Here is a 21,179-nt window from a genome sequence, read left to right as displayed (position 1 = left end):
TAGTACCACTCTAAGAACATGCCAGCCTATGATGGAAAATCGTTGCAGGAACCCACAAAGCACTGGGGAAGGGGACAAGTACTCTCTTTCTGGTATGATTGAAGTGCAGGCAAGCCCAGAGTTAAAGGGTGAGCTGACCTTTCCCAGCCCCTTCCTACAGAACAACCCCCATGCAAAGAGAGGCAGACCCGGGGAAAGCTGGCTTACGTGGGACCATCCGTGATAAGAGCCAAGATGTGGCTCATGTCCACTGTGTAGGTCTCCAGGTCGGGGTAGGGTAGGCTGTGGGGCTCCTGGCGCTCCAGCATCTTCTTATTATCATACACGAAGAGGATGCCCCCCTGCATGCAGACCAGGTAGCCCAGGTTGGGGGGAGCATCATCCAGACAGTAAGGGTCTTCCTGGGGTGGAGGGGGAGGGTGGAAGTCTGCAAAACAGGATTGAGTGATGGTAAAGTGCCCTTGACCTCTTGAGCTCACAGGAGCTCAAAAGTCACGTTCCTTAGCCCTCTAATGAGGAATATCCCCATCATCTTATCTAAAACCTAACCACCCCACCCACCCCCACCTACCCTGACATCATATATCTCCTTGCCTGCTCTGTTTTGTTTCCTTAGCATTTGCCACTATGTAAAATAATTTCACTTACTTATCCTAGGTAGTGTATGTTTGGTTTGTTTACTACTGTATCCCCATTTCCTAGAACAGACCCTGGCACATGGCTAGCACTTCAGTAAATATTTTTAATTTAACTGAAATGAACCCCAGCCTCCTGGGCATGACAGGGATGCCAGGCCCATTAAAAAGGGCAGCTGTGTCCTCTCCTAATAAAAGAACAGGCAGCACTTGGGACTGCCCAATGGGAATAATTGTCCCTGTCCTCCCACATCTTCCTGAGCCGAGGGCAGCCAAGAAGCTGCATGGAAAAGCCTCCTCCTCCCCAAAGTGAGCACAGAATAGGCAGCTTATCTCCCACAGAGCAGGGAATGGCAACGACAGAGCTATCTGTCCCCACAGCTGTTAGCCCACAGGAGGCAGAAAACACCTCTTGGCTATTTCCCAGCTATGAGACCGAACAAACCACTTCAGCTCTCTGATCCTGTCTGCTCATCTGAGAATAACACAACCTGCCTTAACAGGCTGTGGTGAAGGCTGCAAAAGTGGGCATACGAAATGCTTTGTAACAGTAACGCCTAACCCATAAATTAGAGGACATTATTCTCATTACTCTTATAATGAGTATTCCTAACTCTTGATAAGCTCTGTCTCTGGCCAGGGAACGGGTTCTACTAAATAGCAGTAAAACTGGGGGCTTCAACTCTGCACATCAACCAACCCACATAGAGCCCACCTTCTCAGATGCCAGCGAGAGCTAGGGACACTCCCTGGAATCTTCATCAAAGAAAGCAACCAAGGCAGTGTCCCCCATTCAGTGCTCAGAACAGACTGTCCCAGAGCAGGAGTGAGGCATCACAGGGGCTGAAGCAGCACAGCCCCAGGCTAGCTCAGGAGTCCCTAAAGTGTGCCAGGGGCCTGTGAGATGCAGGCAGGACCAAGGCCTGCAAGAAGCCACAGCCTCTGTCTCACCACGCTCATTTCCAGCCCCCGGGGTACTCTGCTTTGTATAGAGTACACATTTGACAGTCATTCCTGTCTGCCCTTGCCCAAACTGGGGCAGATGGCATCAACTTGCCTCAGACAGATAGGGAAATGGGCCCCGAAGTGTTGAGATACACCCAGGGTCCCAGGTAGCAACAGATGCCCAAAGCCCAGGTCTCAGAGCTGCAAGGAAAACCCAGACAGGAGAAGACCTGTCGACAGCAGTCACACCCAGCAGGCAGCCAGGTCCTTGGGCACTGGCACAGACCACCAGGCCCTCATCTGAGCCCCCACCACCACCTTCACAGATAGTGGTTTCTTGTTGTATTCATTCACGTTACCTAACTTACAGCCTCTACTGCTCCTATGTCCTTCACAGGCCAGTCTCCAGCAGAAATCATCCTCCCATCTCTGACCTCCTCTTCCCCAAACGCTGCAGAACAGGCCCAAGGCATAGGTATTATTCCCATTTTACATATTGAGAAACTGAGGTCTGGCGAGATACCTTGCCCAAGAATGTGGTGGAGCTGAGACCAGAATGCAGGTGTGTTTGATGTCAAAGCCTACTTTCCCTACCCCCAGAACATGCACTCTGCATCTATCCCCACACTACCCCACCCCACCAGCAATTCAACATTTACTGTCTGATGGTGTTGTGTTAAACACCCAGAATGAGATTGCCTATGTCTCTGGAGGATTCTCTAGCTCAGGGACTATCTTTTGCCTCTCTCTTAACTTCTATAGCTCAGCTCTGCCCAGAGTCGGGTACACAGTGCGCACAGAATCAGACATTGGGGAAACCATCAAACGTGGGTGTAGGAAGCCAATACCAGAGCCTTGCCCTTAAAACACCATGTGGGAGAAATACATCCAGCCAGAACAAAGAGAATACATCCGGCCAGTACCAATTCTTGGGCCGTGCCCCACTTGGGACCCACATGCACCCACCTGGGAGGCCCTCCTCTGGAGGTGCACTGTCTACCCTCTGGTCACCCAGGTACCGGGCCGTGGTCCGTGGGAAGCGATGGTAGGCAAGTCTGGCATACTTCTCCCGTATCATCAGGGCCTTGGCTAGGCTTTTGGCAGCCTGCTCATAGTCCTCCACGGTGATCTGCAGAAGGAGGTGTGCAGAGAAGAGTCCGCATCACAGGCCTGAGACCGCTGCCCTTAACAAGATCTACTGTAAAGTTGGCTCTCAGCTGGTGGCTGGGAACTCGGGCTTCAGGGGGCATTCCTCCCACTGACTCATACGAGCAGCTCACCCAGCCTAAACTGTACAGTTTATGCTCGGTTTATGTCGAACACCTGATTTCCTCGAGGAGTCTGGGAGACAACGTTTTTATTAACCTTAGGTGCTGAGTCTCTAATGAGCTTCCATGGTAGACGACACTTCAAACTTGTCATAAATCAATGCTGATGGAATTAAGTATGTTCTGGTGACTCCACGGGGAGAGGAGTCTGGCTTCTCCATACTCCACCCCCTGTACCTTTTCCCGGTGCTGACTTCGCTCTGCATCCATTTGCTATAATAAATCCTAGTCCTGAGTATAACTGTGTGCTCGGTCCTAGACGTCCTCTTAGTGAATCACTGAGCCCAGGGGTGGTCTTGGGGACCCTTGGCACAGGAGGAGAGTTACGGCTGCCAGAGACTAGGGAAGAGGCAGGTACTCTAGCCTGCACCCCCAAGGCCAGCCCCAAGTCCTGCTGATTAAACCACAAGCCTGCTGTTGCATCCTGAACATGAAGAGGCAAGGCCAGAACATATGTCTGATCACAGGGTGAGTATCATCGCTTTCACATGAGGGACTCACCTGAGTCCCTCAGAGGGAAAAATAAAAACTCTGCACGCTCTGTCTGCTGCTTTGCTTTGGCTTCTGATTCGTGTGTTAATCATTCAATTCACCCAGGCAACAAGCGCTTGTTGACAAGTGTTAGATTTCATTTTGGTCCTTACAGCAACCCATTTTACAAATGGGGAAACCACGGCCCAGAGAGGCCCAGAAATTACAAAGTCAAACTTCGGATTCTGATCTGACTGGGTCCCAAAGCCTAAGCATGTTCTGCTTTCCCAGAGCTGCCTCGTACTCAAAGACAGACAAGATAAATTCCCACCTTCCATTGGGCTCATTTACCTCTGTGCGTTTGGCAAGGATGTGTGTGGCAGAAACATGAATGTGTCTGGGGAGACAAGCCGCTAACCAGACGGTCGTAATAGGAGGTAAGTGACACAGCAGAGGGAGGTACAAGATGCTGGTGGAGCATGGGGCGCCGGGGTGGGGGGGGTGGCAGGGGTGTTCCTGGAACTTTTCCTCTCTGCTTTAATTAAAAATCATTTTTAGTTTTGGTGCACCTGGGTGGCTCAGTCGGTTAAGTGTCTGACTCTTGATTTCGGCTCAGGTCATGATCTCATGGTTCATGAGTTCAAGCCCCGCATTGGGCTCTGTGCTGACAGTGTAGAGCCTGCTTGGGATTCTCTCTCTCCCTCTCTCTCTGCCACCCCCACCCCGACTCACTCTCCTTCACTCTCTCTCAAAATAAATAAACATTAAAAAATTTTTAAATCATTTTTAGTTTTAAAATACTTTAAACATAAAGACAGCACTGAAGATAATATGACAGACACTCATGTGTTTACCTTCCAGAGCTAAACTTTTAATTTTTTTCATTACTGTTCCAGATCTCTTATATACATGAATAAATAAATCACCATAGATATAGCTAAAACTCTACCCTCCTTGTTCCTTCACCCTACTCCAGCCTCAGAGGAAGGAAGTTGGTATATATCTTTTTCCATGCATGTTTTTATACTTTCACTAAATGTTGCTCCTCACTTTAAGAAAGTAACTTCTCCTTTCCTGATTCCAAATGTCCCCATAAGAGTGTGTTAATTCCATTTTACACCTTCCAGTGGATGGCTTCTGAGAGTAGCAGGAATAGGTGAGAAGACACAAACACCTTAGAACCTTAGACAAAAATATGTCCCTGCCAATGACAAAGCCAAACACCTTGCAGAGCCAATGGACTCAGCCTGGCAAGGGGCACAGGCCATGGCTAGAGAGGGTACTTGGGATCCCAGGGAATGACCAGCCATCGGCCCACTTATAGATACTGCAGGCCCCATGCTGACAGTGGGCCTACTGGGGGCCAAGGTGATCTGCAAGGTCAGCCTGTTTCTCATGGACTCATAGTTCTCTGGGGACCAACCGCCCAGCTCAGGGGCTCTGTGCCAGGAAATCAATGGAAAGAAGCTAGCTACTGAACCAGGCCAACATCCTCCCATTCAGCTGGCTTTCAACCTACTTCAACTCCCCCTATTCCTGTTCTGCCCACATATCAGAGGCCAGGTAGACACCAAGGACTCCTGGTCAGGATACTGCTTCTTTGGGGAAGGACTGCATTGTTTCCAGTCCAACAAAATTCCCATCCATAAGAACTTAAAGTGTGGTACATCCACACAGTGGAATATTATGCACTTATATATATTTAAAAAAAAAAGAACAAGGAAGTTCTTTATCTATTGAGATGGCATTATCTCTAAGATGTACCGTAAAGTGAAAAAAGCTAGACTCAGTATAATGTGTAAACTACCATTTGTGTAAAAATAAACAAATTATATGTGCCTAATTAATTGTAGGTACATAGGTTATTTGTGTGAAAACACACAAGGGTTGCCTCAAACAAATAACATATTTTTTAAAACTACAGGGTAATGTATAAGAAGAGTAGTAGCTACTTTGCTTTCTCAGATATATCATATATTCTAAAACCACTGTTAAAAAGAAGAGAGAACAACAAGGTCAATTGAGGTCAACAGGTAGCTGGTTGAGGGCCAGGGAGATAGAATCAAACTTAACCCTGGCACTAACTGATATTTCTCTTCAAGAAGTAGGGGCACCTGGGTGGCTCAGTCGGTTGAGTGTCCTACTTCAGCTCAGGTCATGATCTCTCAGTCCGTGGGTTCGAGCCCCACGTCAGGCTCTGTGCTGACAGCTCAGAGCCTGGAGCCTGCTTCAGATTCTGTCTCCTTCTCTCTGTCTCTCACCTGCTTGTGCTCTGTCTCTCTCTGTCTCTCAAAAATAAATAAACATTAAAAAATTGGGGAAAAAAAAAAGAAGTAAGCAATAAAAATGCATCATCCAACCAGGAAAATCAGCACATTTTTGGTGACTGTATTAACCGACTTGGTGTAAACCAAGCTTGTTCATTTTCTCCTCAAACCCCCTCTTCCTGGTTGGGAGAGTTTGGCCTGTATTTAAGGATACTGAGCCTAATCACATAGGAGAAGCTGAACAAACAATACTGATTTCACGCAAACCTGGACTTCAAGTCCACTCAACACTTGGAAACACTGAGGGGTCCGAGCTAGCATCTTCCTTAGTGGGCTGCAGGGACAGAGAGAAGCATTCTGGACCCAGGGAATGCATGGAACTTGCAGGCCACAGCCACAGCCCACTGTGCTAGCCTGCAACCCTAGGCCCCCTTCACGGGGATGAGCAGCACCCTAGACATACCCATACCCCACAACCTCTACTAAGACTCTCCTCTTCAGACTTCTGTGCCTCCTGCCGGCCACCTCCTAGATACCCACAGACGATACCAGGCTTCAGGGCTGGGCATAGTCCCCAGTGGCCCAGGGGACCCTGGCCTCTGCACAAGGCCATCAGCCTTCATACAACCCCCAGGGGAGTGGGTAGAGAATGGGGAGTGGGAGACACCTTACCCCGGCACAGTAATCTCCACTGATGATGACCCGCTGGAACTCGGGAATGGCATAGGGCCCTGGCGTGGGCTGGCAAGTGGCTCCAGGGAACACAGGGGTAGTGGGAGACAGGACCGGACTGGCTGTCGGGGCGCCCTTCCAATCTTGCTGCGTAGGCATTTGCAGAGACAGGGACTGGGACCGAATCATCTTGAAACTTTTCTTTCTAAAAGCCAAGGACAAGGAAAAGTGGGAAGCATCAGTCACTAATTGGGGCAAGTGATAAAGAGTCTTTGTTATGTACATGGCAGGAGAATTTCCCTCTGATTAACCACTGGTACTGGCCCTACCATTAATAAGTAGCCAATTATGGGCGCCTGGGTGGCTCAGTCAGTTAAGCTTCTGACCGCAGCTCAGATCATGATATCGTGGTCCATAAGTTTGAGCCCCGCACTGGGCTCTGTGCTGACAGCTCAGAGTCTGGAGCCTGCTTCAAGTTCTGTGTCTCCGTCTCTCTCTGCCCCTCCCCGCCCCCTCCCCCCCCCCCCCAGTCTCTGTCTCTCTCTTTCTCTCTCAAAAATAAACATTTAAAAAATTTTTAAAAAAGAAGTTGCCAATTATGCCTTCCTCTTGCACACATCTCTCTGCCTGAGGTACAGAACAGCCCTCAGATACCCCTCCCTGTGGTCACTAAGAATGGTTGTGGCCTGTGCAGGGCACACAGAACATTAGAGAAGGCAACTGTCTTGGGAGACAGAGAGCAGACCATACTGCAGGGGTCTAACACCAAGGGCAGGAGTGAGGACCATATTAAGTCACCCAAACTCCGAGTCCCAGCATCTGAACAGCCTCAGAAGGACAATGAACAGGGTCACAGACAGATAACCACCTTGTATTTCAAAGCATTCAAAATTTGGGGCACTGGAGCCAGAAAAGCTCATGATGACTAACTAGTCCCACCTCTTTTTTTCATGAAGGAGTCAGGGGCCCAGAGATGGAAGAGGGCTTGTACAAAGTCACAGGGCAGGGTGGCAGTTAGCCCATAGCCTACCGCCTCTCTGGGAACTTATCCACCCCGTCACCTCCTCTGCTCCTTCCTGTGCCTAATCTGTGCCACCCTGGCTGCTGCTACTGCTGGGCAGGTGCAGATCTGTATCTCTGTTACGAGAAAGAGATCAGTCAGCATCAATCTCAGGTCCCTTTGGTCACTTAGCACCAAAAGATGATTTTACAAACTCTCGGGGAAGTGGGCATAGGTTGGTTTTAAAGTGCCACAAGCTCATGCTTATTTACAGTGATTTGTGAACACTCACCACCCCAAGTCCTAGGATCTCCAGGAAGGGAGTTAACCAGTAATGAGGTAAAGCCATGAGCACTCCCCTCTCCTGGGAGGAGTTCTGACTTTAATGACCCCAGGCCCCCAGCATAGCCACCCAGCAGTGCCCAATGCCAGAAACCAGCTGAGGACTCAGCAGGATATCCAAGGCCTATAGTCACCAGCAAAGGCCTCAGTGGCCCACAGACCCACAGAACCCCTCTCTCCTCTAGGTGCCATGATACCTAGAAGGGGTGGAAAAATTGGTTGATCTCCAAACAGGCCTTATGTGTCACCTGGAAGAGGTTACCTTCCTCCTGACACTTGACCAGGTCTCCTTACAGGCCCATTGCTAATTTTTCAGGAACCACATTTACCTCTTCTGTCTATACACCCAACGCTTGCCATGGCTCTCAGGTCTTTATCTGCCCACTTGTGTTATCACCTCTTTGGGGCAAGGCTGTTTACACCTGGAAAGTAGAGGCAGCCCCTTTTCAAGAGTTTGACTTTGCCCTGACCTTGGGCCTTGCATAACAGATGCACTGAGTTGTTCAGGAAAGGCAGCCTGAACTCCAGGAGCCTACAACCCAGGCTCTCTCCAGCCTGCCATCCATCCTTTCCACAGAGCTAAGCTAAGCAACATGCCCCCAAGGAAGATGTCAACTCATGCCGGTCAATCATTCCTCAAAGGCAGATTTACCTTGACCAATACAGTTCTCACTTTGGCATCTTTTGGTTATTCACACCTACAGGAAGAGCTATTACTTTGGGCTCCCTCTAACATTCTCACCGGTTCAGCTGGGTCCCATAAGACTCTGGCATTTGTGTCATTCACATGCCTGCCAGCTCACTGTTTTGTCTCTTTGCCAACTTCACCCCCATGCTTCAGCCAATGCTGCCTGAGGGCCAGTCTCACCAGGGAGAAGCAAGGTAACATCTAAGGTGAGCAACAGGTAAGAAAGGTAATAAAGCCCAGTATAATCAGGAAGCTGGAAGGCTGCCTAAGCCAAGAACCCACCAGGCTTGTCCTAGGAATGTCCATATTCCTCTGCCTCAGTGAGAAAGCCAGTACCCATCAGCAGGTGCCCAAAGAGTTCTTCTTGAAGACATCCATTATGTCTCCTGTCTTGGTCTTCAAGTGAGCACCAGACTATCACATGTGAACATCTGTGGGCTAGGAGCTCAGATTTTGCAGGCACAGGGATAGGTTAAACAACAGATGGGGCAACTCCTCAGGGCTTGCTCACCTTGGGCAAGGGCTTGGAGTAACAAGAGCTAACCATTAAGCTTATATCTCAGAACATTGGAAAAGCTAACTGGAGCCCAAGGAGAGGGCCCTGTATTGTTTCTATTGGGGCACATAACATATTGCCACAAGCTTGGTGGCTTAAAAACCACACCCATTTATTGGCTCACAGTTCTGTAGGTGAGAAGTCTGGGTAGGCTTGGCTGGGCTCTATGCTCCAGGTATCAAAAGGCCAAAATCAAGATGCTGGCTTCACTGAGCTCTTATCTGGAGACTCTGGGAAAGAATCCATTTGCATGCTCATCCAGGCTGTTGGCGGAATCCAGTTCCACATGGCCATAAGACTAAGGTTCCTGTTCCTGGTTGGCTACTGGGCAGGGGTTGCTCTCTGATTCTTGCACACAGCCCCCTCCATCTTCAAAGCCAGGCATAGCTGCCTCTGTGCTCCAAACCTCTCTGACTTCCCTTCTCCTACCAGCCAGAGAGAGCCCCCTACTCTTTATATGTGTGTCATTAGATCAAGTCCACCTCTGTAGCCTCCTTATCTTCAAGTCTGCTACTGTGCTACATATGACAGTATAATCGCTGAGTGATGTCTCATCATATTCAGAAAGTCTGGAGATTAGGGAGGGCCATCTTTGGGGAAGGCATTTTAGAAATTCTGTCTACTGTAGGCGCATATCTAGTATCTATTCTATTCAACCAAGGCTCAGCCAACAAAGGTGGAAAGCAGCAACTGAGTGACTGAATATGTGCGTGTGTCCACACACCTGTCTTTCTTTCCCTCTCAAGGCTGTCTGAAGCCCCGCATGTGTAACAGCAATAAAAGAAGTTGTCTTTTAATAAGCTTAAAGTAAGCTTTATCTGGATTATAGAACAAGGGAGTGTCCTAGCTGGAAAGGATTTTAAACACTACACACCCCAGTCCTCTCATTAACACTGCCTCTGCTTGAATACCTCCACTGACAGACAGCTCATTACATTTCTGGATAAGACATCAGCAATCAATCATTTGTTCAAGAAACACTTACCAAGCACTTACTCTGGGCCAGGCCAGTGCTAAGCACACAAACAAGGTGAACAAAACATGATCTGTTGCCACTGTTAGAAAGCATTTCCTTATGATGGGCCAAGATCTGTCTGTCCACAGTCCCACCTGTTCTACCTCGTGCTAGCCCTTGGGGCATCAGAGTAAGCCAGCTCTCTCTGCCACAGCTGGCACGCCCCCTCTTTCCCCCACCCACACATTCACCTGGCAGAAATTCACTCCTACCAAAGAGCTGGCAGGGTGTGGGGCTGTGAGGACACCAGCTCCAGGCCAAGCCTAAGGGCCCAAGGGGCCAGGAGCAGCTTTGTCCTCTCTGAAATGGATGGCACTTCTGGGTCACAAGAACCTTCTTGCCCAAACAGGTCCTCAATACAAGGACACAAACTGGTCACATGGGCTGTTATTATGGTATCTCTTAGCACCTGTCTGGTGCCCCTCCCGCCCAGCTCTATGGCCCTCAGCTGCCCCTGCCATTCACTGTGTCCCCATCATTACCCTGCTCCATTTCCCAACCCTCCTCAACATCTGGACACCCCAAAGCCTTCCTGTAATAACATTTGATTCATGTGTTAAACCCAAGTTAAGAACCCCAAGACCCTCTTCAATCTTCTAGAGAACAGCCAGCATCTTCCCAGGGACCTTCACAAGCCCACTGCCCTTATGTAGTCTGTCCAGAGGACTTGAAGGCTGGGAAAGTCACCAGACCAAACCTTTCACCAGAGGCTCTCAAATGTGTACAACAAGTCACTTCATTCAATAAAGTACCAAGTGCCAGCCCCCAGGGCTAGACAGATAGAAAATACACCTTGGACTCCAGGGACTGACTGACTGATGATGGCATAGATGGCCAGACAACTCAGCAGACTGTCACCACACAATGTCGTTGGTGTGTGAGAGGCTCTGGATATTTTGGGATCCCAGAGGAGACGCCTAATCACACTGAGGGTGGGAGCAGTGAAGCAGCAGGATCAGAGATGTCTCCCTGCATCATTCTCAAAGGGAGAGGAGAACACTTCAGAATGAGCAGGCTTGTTTGAAAACCTCCCTCTCACATACTCAGATTATTCTGGTAGCCGCTACCCTTCCAGATGAGAACTACCACTTTAAAGGTTTGGGGCAAGAGGGGCGGCTGTGTGGCTCAGTCAGTTAAGCATCTGACTTCGGCTCAGGTCATGACCTCACAGCTTGTGGGTTCAAGCTTTGTGGGTTCAAGCCCCGCATCAGGCTGTCTGCTGTCAGTGCAGAGCCCGCTTCTGTCAGATCTTCTGTCCCCTCTCTCTCTCTTCCCCTCTCCCTCACTCTCTCTCTCTCTCTCAAAGATAAATAAATAAACATTAAAAAAATTTTTTTAAATAAAGGTTTGGGGCAAGAGCCACAACCAGCATAGAGATTTATTCACAGTTTTAATTGGAATGCTATTAGGTGGGGCAGGCATTCCCCACCTCCAGAGGCTCAGCTGTTGCTCTTGCTTCCACTGTCACTGCAGTGATTCATGTGAGAGTGGGGAGCAGTGACTGAGACCAAAGGTCCCAGCCGATCCAGAAGGAAGAAAGCAGATACAGCTGACTATGGTGCACTTCCGTGATGGGCAGACACTAGGAGAAGGAATGCCAGGCGCTTGGGCCCCATGGAGAGCACTTACTCCATGTGCCCACCAAGTAACCAGTGCCCTGCTCGGGGGGGGGGGGGGGTGTGGCTTTGAATTGCACACTTGAAGCCTATCAGGTGTAAAAATTCACAATCTCAACCCCTGTTTCTTCCTTCACTTCCCTCTGATAACCTGCCCTCCCTTGTCACTATCCCCCTCTGCTCTCTCCTGACCAAGCGTAGGACTCCATTGCCCACCAACTCCCTTCCCATTGCCCTTCCTCCCCAAAGGCCCCAGCTTTTTGTTCTTAACTTTAAAAGCAGATGAATCAAACGGGTTTAAATGAAGCTGCTTTGTTAATGGCCCTGAATTTTAAAAGTTGCATAGCCCTAATTTAAGAAATTTTATTAACCAGGGGTATCTGGATGGCTCAGTTGGTTGAGTGTCCAACTTTGGCTCAGGTCGTGATCTCACAGTTCCTGAGTTCCAGTCCCACATCGGGCTCATGGCTGTCAGCCTTGTCAGCCTGTCAGCTTCTCAGTGCAGAGCCCGCTTCAGATCCTCTGTCCCCCTGTCTCTGCCCTTCCTCCACTTGTGCTCTCCCAAAAAATACTTAAAAAAAAAAGAAATTTCATTAAACAAAATGATTTAATAACATTGTAGCTGTACTATGCTCAACTCATAACAACTATCTGTTTATCTGTTTTACTTGGGAAAGCAGCTGTTCCAGAAAGCTACATTTTTCAGACAAAGTCTGTCCCCTTTATACCCTAATTTAAAAAACAACAACAACAACTATGATGTGGCTTTTTAAAATGAAATTCATAATTCCTATATCTTAATCAGAGCGTGCCGAACATAATTGCAAGTTCTCTCGATGACTCAGAGTCATCACCGTGTTACCCAGTCATGAGCTTAAAGGCATTTTGTCCCAAGACTTCAAATTCTTGTGTCTGCTTTTCATAGTTTCCTCCCTCACTGGTGACTGTCAAATAATAATGACAGAAACAAGAACACTAATGATGTTCCAAGTGCTGTCCTAAGTAGTCATGCATATTAGCTCACTTAGTTCTCCCAAGGTAGGTGTTTTATTACCCTCATTGTGCAGATCAGGAAATAGGCTCCTGCAGTGAAGACCTCGCCCAAGTGCACTCAGTACTAACACATGGGCGTCATTTGAACTCAGTGGCCTTGACTCCCACGCCTGAGCTTACAGTCACCACAATGACCCTGCCTGTAGAAATTCCTCTCCCCACTTCTAGTCTCCTTCCTTAAATCTGTCACAGGATAAGAAACAAGATCACCAAGCTTATTATATGAAGTAAGAATAAATAGGAGATGGGACAAGAGTACTGGGGACATGACAGCTGAAAGCTACTAGGGTTTCTTTGGGGAATGATAAAAATGTTCTAAAACTGATTGTGGTGATGGTTGCATAACTTTGCAAGTATAATAAAAACCACTGACTTGTACAGGTTAAATGGGTGGGTTGTATGGTATGCGGATTGTATCTCAATAAAGCTGCTCAAAAAGAAGAAATGGGAGAGCTGGGGAGCACTAATGTACATTTTGGTTGCACAGACATTTTTCATGTCACCATCAGTGTTGGCTAAGTTCCAACTTTGTACTTTAGTAGGGTAGATGCGCTCTGGCTAAGTAGAATGATAAATTCAAAGTGAGCAAAGGCAAAAAAAAAAGGAGGAGTGAACAAAAGAGAGCTTCTGGGTACTTCTCAGGTTTTCCTGTCTTCTTTTCTCTGCCCCCTAACTTTGATTCCATAGATGGTCCACCCCTCTTGGACCCACCCCCTGACCCACCCCCACGTCCCAACAGAGTCTTAGCTAATGCCATCTTCCTAAGGAAGTAGAGCCCAGTAGCAAGCTGTCCCTGCTGGCCTCCTCACCCAGCCTGGGGGAGCAGTGATGGAGACCAGAGGTCCCAGCCTCTGCAAAACAAGTGCTTCTCTGAGTAGGCTGAATCACTGGCTCCCTGGAAAGAGCCCCCAATCCTAGAAGGGCTGTGTCTGAACCCAGCTCAGCTCTTACAGCTGCTGGCTTCCTGAAGCCAGCCTCCATGTTTTAGGTGCTCATCTTTCTTATTCACAATCCGGTTTTTCTTCTTTTTGGAAGAAACTGTTTTATTTCCTGATTTTAGTTTGTGCCTTTACATTAGACCTCCAATAGTCTTTGCTTGCTTGCTTGCTTGCTTGCTTGCTTGCTTGCTTGCTTCGTAAAAGAGAAAAAGGCAATGGTTGTAAAGAAAGGCTTTCTCCAAGTGCCAGGAATATTCAGCCTTCTCAGAAGAGCCAGGGTGAGGAAGGGCTTTTTCTAAACGATGTCCCTTCTCATGTCACAGTTTGAAACACAAACCCACAGACTCTGGGTATCTGGAGATGTGCTGCAGGCTCTAGGCCTGTGGGCTCCTTGCAGGATGCCTCCACATCACCACTTACATTCCAGAGTGTCAAGGAGGAGCCAGAGACAAAGAGGAAGCTGGGGAGAGGGTTCCTCCAGGGACTGTCCACGTCTGAATGTTTGCATAATGGTGCCTCTACTGAGCAGTGAGGCTGAAAGAAAATTAGGGATGTACCGCTCTGGAGAACACTGGGACTTCTGACAGGTAATCTGGGGATCAGTCCATCCTTTGGCAGAAAAGAAGCTTCTCTTTTGGGGAGCTCTGGCCCAGCTTCCTTCATTTCATTCAAAAGCCGGCAATAATACCCTGGGGAGCAGCACCCAGTGTCATTCCAGCATCTACGGGTGGAACCAAAGATTCCGCCCCTGGCTGGAGATAGAATAGCCTCATGATCAAGGTGTGGGGTTCTAGATTCAAAAGACATGGGTTCTTTGGGGCACCTGAGTGGCTCAGTCAGTTAAACGTCCGACTTGGTTAAGTGTCCGACTTCTGCTTAGGTCATGATCTCACAGTCTGTGGGTTCAGGCCCCACATGGGACTCTGTGCTGTTAACACAGAGCTTGCTTCGGATACTCCGTCCCCATCTCTGTCTGCCCCTCCCCACACACATGTGTTCTCTCTCTCTCTCTCTCTCTCTCAAAAATGAACATTAAAAAAAAAAAGTCGTGGATTCTACTCCCTGCTCTGTCACTTACTCACTCTACATTCTCATGGAAGTTAATTTAACCTCTCTGTGCCTTAGTTTCCTCATCTGCAAAATGAAGTCCATAAGAATATCCATTTAATAAGCTTGATGTGGGGATTAAAGAATGAAAGCAAACCACACAGCCCAGCACTGAGCCCACAGTAAGCAGTAGCTGATGCTGTCTCCCCAGGAGGAAGTCGGGCAAACAGTGAACAGTTAACAGAGGGCTTATTGTGACACTGTTCTAGGCCCTTTCCATGTCAATTCCCTCATTCCTCACAACACCCCACAAAAGTAGCTACTGTTACCATCCCCACTTTATAGATGAGGAAGAAAGTAGGGCACAGAGACGTTTCCTAATTTTCTAAGGTCATAGAACATACTAGAGAGTGACAGAACACAATGGTCCAGAGAGCTGTAGCCACCCTGAAGTGCTATCTGTGAAGATACTACAGCTTTTCTCTGTCATACATCCACTGCTCACCAACATGGCCTAAGTCCTAGGCTGGACCCTGGGGATCCAGATACAGAACTCAGGAAGCTTCCAGTGTTAGGGAGCATATAGATGCGAACCAAGACCACCACATCCTAACGAGCAGGGACAGAACATAATTCCTGGAGAGGAGCCAGCCTATGGAAGAATTTCTGGAAATCATGAGGCACCATTTGGACTTAGAGTAAGAAAGTTTCCATTTTGCTGTTAGCCTGGGCATTGATAAGAAGAGTACACTCTCTTTTTGCAGATGTGAGGCCCGGTGTCACCCTGTAATGAAACTGGCCTCAGAACCCCACTATTCCCGATAATAAAAAATACCAGGACTTCTTCTCTTCCAATTATTAAGGGTCGAAAATGCTCAATTCATAAGACACAGCGGGTTCTGCACACCATTCAGTCCACAAAGCCAGCCCTCTCTTAAGCCAGTGCAGTGTGGATGAGGGGCCTCTACAGTCATGTTCTTCTTTTCTTTTTTATCTTTTTTTTAACGTTTATTTATTTTTGAGACAGAGAGAGACAGAGCATGAACGGGGGAGGGGCAGAGAGAGAGGAAGACACAGAATCGGAAGCAGGCTCCAGGCTCTGAGCCATTAGCCCAGAGCCCGACGCAGGGCTCGAACTCACGGACCGCGAGATCGTGACCTGAGCTGAAGTCGGACGCTTAACCGACTGAGCTACCCAGGCGACCCACTTCTTGACCCTCCAGGGGTGAACACACTGTTGGACCTCCAGCCACCCCACCTCACCTAACACAGGCTGGCACTCACAGCTGGCTAACGGCACCCACTACCCCTTCCCTCCGTGGGCCCAGAGCCCCTCACTTATTTTATGGATGGCGAAGCCTTTATACCAGTACTTGCCTTTTTACTTCTTTCCCAAAAAGTGAAGGAAATACTGAAATTCTATACTACCAAGAAAGCAGAGGGCGTGCTTTAAAAATAAGGAGATATTTTAGGAAGGACCTGATTGCTGACGAGGGCACAGTCAGGGCTCACGTTCCACCATGTTAGCTCTGAGGTCTGCAGTATGCTGGTGGTCCAAGCACCCAGCTAAAGCCCCACTAGACTTTTTCTCAAAGTTCTTTTATTCTTTAATTCCACTCTCCTGGGTGAGATCAACTGAAAGGAGGAAGGCTTCACATTGTACTTGGACTTAAGATCCAAACTTCTCATCAGGGAGCACAAGACCAGTCTGACCTGAGCCCTGACTATCCCTCCAGCCTGAGGTCTCTCTCTCTCTCTCCTTCAACACTTTATTCATCTACTTCATAGCACCCATGCTCGGCCTGCTTGTCCTCAGATCCACTTCTCAATCTCCCCCTCTGCCCCTCTGTGTTTCCTGCTTTGTGTTAGCTGGCTTCTGGCTAGGTTTGGCCGATGGCAACCACTGGAAGAAACTGGAAGGTACCAGAAGGATTGCAGCTAGGTATCTCCTGCTTCCATCTCTGCATTGGAAGCATCTCTGCAGCTGCTGCCTCTCCTCCTTGGCTCCTTTTCCATCGAAAAGGCCACCACAGTTCCAACTTCTCCCCCCTGGGCTCCAGCAGCACCGCCTCTTTCCATCATCCCTGCAGCTTCAAGTGGTAGCTGCTTCCTACTGCTTTGAGTCTCCGGCCTGCCTCCCTGCCCTCTGCTTGTCTTCTCAGGTCTCCGCCACCTCAGCAACCATTCCCTGCGTTAAAATCCTCCTTCCAGGGCTGCCTGGGTGGCTCAGTCGGTTAAGTGTCCGACTGCAGCTCAGGTCATGATCTCATGGTTCATGGGTTCAGCCCCATGTCAGGCTCTGCGCTGACAGCTCAGAGCCTGGAACCTGCTTTGCATTCTGTGTCTCCCTCTCTCTGTCCCTCCCTCCCCTGCCACACTCACGCTCTGTCTCTCTCTCAAAAATAAATAAGCTTTAAAAAAAGAAGAATTCTAAATCCTCCTTCCAGTATTTAAGTGATTTCTGTTTTTTTCTGGTTAGATCCTCACTGATACAGCACTTATCATTACTTGTCATTTTTTTAATTTAATTTGTCCCATTACTTAATTGTTGTCTAGACCAACTACCTGTAAGCTCAACAGGGCAGGGACTGGAAATATCTTGTTCATTAGTGCATCCTCTGTGCCCCGTATAGCACCTGGCACATAGTGAACTGACTTATTTAATAATGCAAAGTAATTGTCAAGCGATGAAAAGAAGTAAAATTGATGTTTCCCAAGCAATCTTCAAATTTCCAAAAGGATCATAGAACTGTCATTTGCAAATGGTGCGTATTTATGCACATGATTTGTTGTTCAAACAGCAGCAGAGAAAAAGTGTTTTTTTTACCTTTTCTGCCAAACACAGGCCTGGAAACGGCCTTCAAGAAAGAAATGGTGAATTAAGGGGTCTTGGTTAAGGAATGAACTCAGCTCCCAGGGACAGGCCCCCTATCTCAGACACATGCCCACAGCCTGCCTGGGTCTGCACCACTGTGCACATGTGCTCTGGCTTGTGGGGACAAACCTTTTTGCCGTCTCCACGGACTTCTGCTCCGCCAGCTCCTTCTGCAGCTCCCTCTCCTTGGCCTCCTTCTGCCCAATGGGGCAGTCCTCGGGGACAGTGAAGAGGGACAGGGCATCTTTGCTGTCCTCTTCTCGGAGCACTTTAGCAAACACTTTCTCTGCCAGGAGCCGGACTTGCTCGTCCACCTCGGAGATGTTCAGCTTGGGAAACTGGCGCGGCATCTCGGCTAGTAGAAAAAGAGCAAGCGTTAGCCTCTGGAATTCCCAGATGGCCCGAGTCAGTGGGATGGGGGAGGAGAAGCTACTAAAACAAGGGTCCTTGGGGTCAGCTGTCTTACTCCGGAATTCCCCAGACCAAACCCAGTGCACCAGCTTCAGAAACTAGCTCCATAAGTCATTGGATGTGAAGGGTATAGCACCACTCACCTTTCATGAGAAAGCAAATGTTCAGAAGTCAAAGAATGACCGAACTACGTGTGTTTCTATTGTCCCGAACACAGGGGACCCACAGCGTGCTGGCAGTCCTACCTCTCCTGGCTTTGTTTCCATGACGGGGAAGGGATAGGAGAGTTCAGACCCCTCTCCTGCAGACTATCAGGGGACCGTCTGGGTACAGCAATGTCCAAACCTCACTCCCCACTGCATAAAGGCAAGATGAGAGCCCAAAGTTCTTAATGATTAGCCTAAGGTCTCATGAGATGGCCGCAGTGCTCTGGGCGATCCAAAGCCACATTCTTCATCACACAAAACACGCTCTTTTGCTGAAAAGAAAGAATCTACCATGACGGTTCTACCATCTCCCAAGTTTTCTGGAACTCTGAACAAGACACAGCAAATAAAATAAAGGTTTAGAGACAGGGATACTCTACCTTTCACAGCCCCACTGAAAACTTACTTCCTCAAAGCTTGGCCTATCTCTCTTCACACTGGCTCCTTATTATCCCTAGCTGGCCTAAATTACCTGGTTTGTTCCTTTCTTTTCTTTCTACCTGTCTTTCTTTTAACATTTATATAGGACTTATTAATAGGTACACTCTGCCAAGCCCTTTCTACTTATTAACTCAGTGAATCCTATTATTCACATTTTACAGATGAGAAAATAAAGGCACAGAGAGCTAACTTGCCCGGGGTCACACTTTTACTAAATGAGCAGAGACTTGCGCTGTTCTCAGCCTTTGGCCCTCTGCCCCTTTCCTCTCTGAGCCTCTGTTCAGAGGTTTGAACCCAGGCACCTGGTCCCCATGCCTGTCTTCTTAACCACTACATTGTAGTGCTTCTCTTTGTCCAGCTAGGTGTCAGGGTAGGTTCCCTGGCTGTGCCCAGCATCACTCCTATGGAATGAATGAATACTGCATCCTATCAACAAGCTACCTTCACTAGAGCAGCTCTGGAAGAAGGGTGTCCTGTCTACCTATTACCACAGTTTCTTTGAGCAAGGTTTAAGAGAGAGGTGGTTTAGTCAGCTGGGAGACGAGGATGAAGGTAAGACAGGAGTCCTGTTTCTGTGTGGCCAGGAAAGGAAGCAATTACAGGGGAGGAGAGGTTCACTGAGCAGCCTTGGGACAGTCACTCTCTGCGCCTCACAGTTTTCTCCTCTGTGAGATAAAGGGATGAGACTAGGCAGTCTCCAAGGCGCTCTCAGTTCTAAGTGCTGTAATTTCTAGATACGAGAGCTTTCTGGTGCCCAGGGAGGCTCGCTGCTCTGATGTTCTCATGGGCCTAATTCATGACACAGACAGGAAGGAAGAAAGCAGGTCAAACACCAGTCAAAGTACATCTGTGAGCCCCTTGACTGTGAATCCAATTTCCTCCTTCCCTCCACACCCAGAACGATAGCTTTCCTGGGCCTCTCCCCTCCAAGTGATTGAGTGGGAGGGAGCTGCTGTGGAGGGAGGAAGTTGGCACGTAACTGTGCTGATCTGTAGCAGCAGAGAGCAAGACAGTGAAGGCCAGACCTGCAAAGAGGAAGAGACAGAGCTGTCTGTGGAGACGTCCACATCCTGATAGCACACAGAAGGGGAAGCTGGAAATCATCAGAACGGGGCTTGGGGAAAAAGGTGACAGAGAGAAATGGAGAGGAAGACACAAAACTAGAGCCAGGGGGAGCTGTTAGGTGAAAAGGAAGCTGGACCCCATCAATCCCTCTCCCCACTCTAAGGCTGCAGGTCAAGTGCAGCATTCTACAACCTCACAGGGCATCTCAGAAGTAGACATCAAACAGGGCCCGGGCAAGGGGCAGCAAATGCCATAAAGCATCCATACCATTTGACAGAATAAACCCAGTTCCAGAAATTGCTTCTAAGAAAAGAATCTGAAGGAAAAAGCACAAAGATGTTTACCTGCACTATTTATATAAAAAGCTTTAAAGTGTCCAAATAAGAGCACATTCACTTGAAGAAAAAAGTCAAGCAACCAAAATTATAATTATGAGGACAGTGTAATCACATAAAAAATATTGTGAAATAACAGTAAATGAAAAAATTAATACATAAAACTGTACCCATGCTTTTGTTGCAGTGAGATGAAAATGCATTCCCTTAAAGACAAGGGCTGGAAGAGAGACACATACTCAGATGACCAGATAACAGGACTGCATGTGTGAGGCAGTATCTGACTTTGATCACTGATGCTGTTATAATGTCATTTTAACAAACACAAAGAAGATAGAAAGAACATAAATATTTTTTAATGTTTATTCATCTTTGAGAGAGAGAGAGAGAGAGAGACAAAGTGTGAGCAGGCGAAGGGCAGAGAGAGGGAGACACAGAATCCGAAGCAGGCTCTAGGCTCTGAGCTGTAAGCACAGAGCCCAATGTGGGGCTCGAACCCACCAAACGCGAGACCTGAACCGAAGTTGGACGCTCAACCAACTGAGCCACCTAAATGCCCCAGAAAATAATTAGACTGAAGAGGTTTTTTTTAATGAAAGGAAACTAGGAAGAAAATCAAACTTCTACATCCCAGGTTTTGGTAATTAGGGTCCTCTCCCACCTAAACCACATCAGACACTGGCCAGCTAAGGGAATTAACACCATTGAGATCCATCTCTGCATTAGCTCTTGCCCTGGACAGAAACTGCCCCCCACCACCTTCCTACCCCATAGCCCTTTCCCCTACAAACACACCCAGGCCTGACACAGCCCACCAGGCCTCCTCAGAAGTGGGCAGGGGGTAGAGGGTCCTTTGTGCCTGAGGGCTCTTATGACAGACTGCCATGTCTTTCCATGAAGCATTTTCACCTCGCTGAAGTCAACTAAACATACATTTTGGGATGCATCTTTCTACAAAAGATCTTCTTTTCTCTTTAAATAGTTTAAACCAGCCTTTTCCCACCGTGGTTCCATGAAAGGTCAACACTTGTTGCTGGTGAAACAGGTCCTGTGGTCAGTTATCAGGAACATGCTATATCCCACAGTTCCTCACCCCAGATTCCCAAGGCACATCAATGACCCGAGGATAGGATCATATAGCAACATTTCCCCATAGAGATAGATTTCTTTCGTTGCAGAAGCCATATCAATCTCTTGCAGAATTATTACCAGTGTCTTCAATAAGTGGTGAAGACTTCACTCCATACCTTAGTATAGATCAAGTAACCCAGCT

The 21,179-nt window shown here is 48.2% G+C and overlaps 1 protein-coding gene across 1 annotated transcript in view; it reads right to left on the bottom strand.

The window, feature by feature from the left end:
- The window catches only part of AMPD3 (adenosine monophosphate deaminase 3), a 37,583-nt gene extending 19,784 nt beyond the window's left edge, over window positions 1-17,799 (bottom strand). Inside the window, exons 1-4 of the mRNA XM_047071908.1 lie at window positions 17,578-17,799; window positions 6,319-6,523; window positions 2,547-2,709; window positions 208-427 (exon numbers count right to left, since the gene is read on the bottom strand). Of these exons, the coding sequence (XP_046927864.1) occupies window positions 208-427; window positions 2,547-2,709; window positions 6,319-6,523; window positions 17,578-17,798 (809 nt within the window). The 5' untranslated portion in view covers window position 17,799. The remainder of the gene's footprint in view (window positions 1-207; window positions 428-2,546; window positions 2,710-6,318; window positions 6,524-17,577) is intronic.
- Between the last annotated feature and the right edge of the window lie 3,380 nt (window positions 17,800-21,179).

Source organism: Lynx rufus, unplaced genomic scaffold, assembly GCF_022079265.1.
Source record: "Lynx rufus isolate CCGP_SWC_20201006 ecotype Redwood Valley unplaced genomic scaffold, mLynRuf1.p SCAF_9, whole genome shotgun sequence".
Lineage (NCBI taxonomy): Eukaryota > Metazoa > Chordata > Mammalia > Carnivora > Felidae > Lynx > Lynx rufus.
This window is presented reverse-complemented; position numbering and strand designations above follow the sequence as displayed.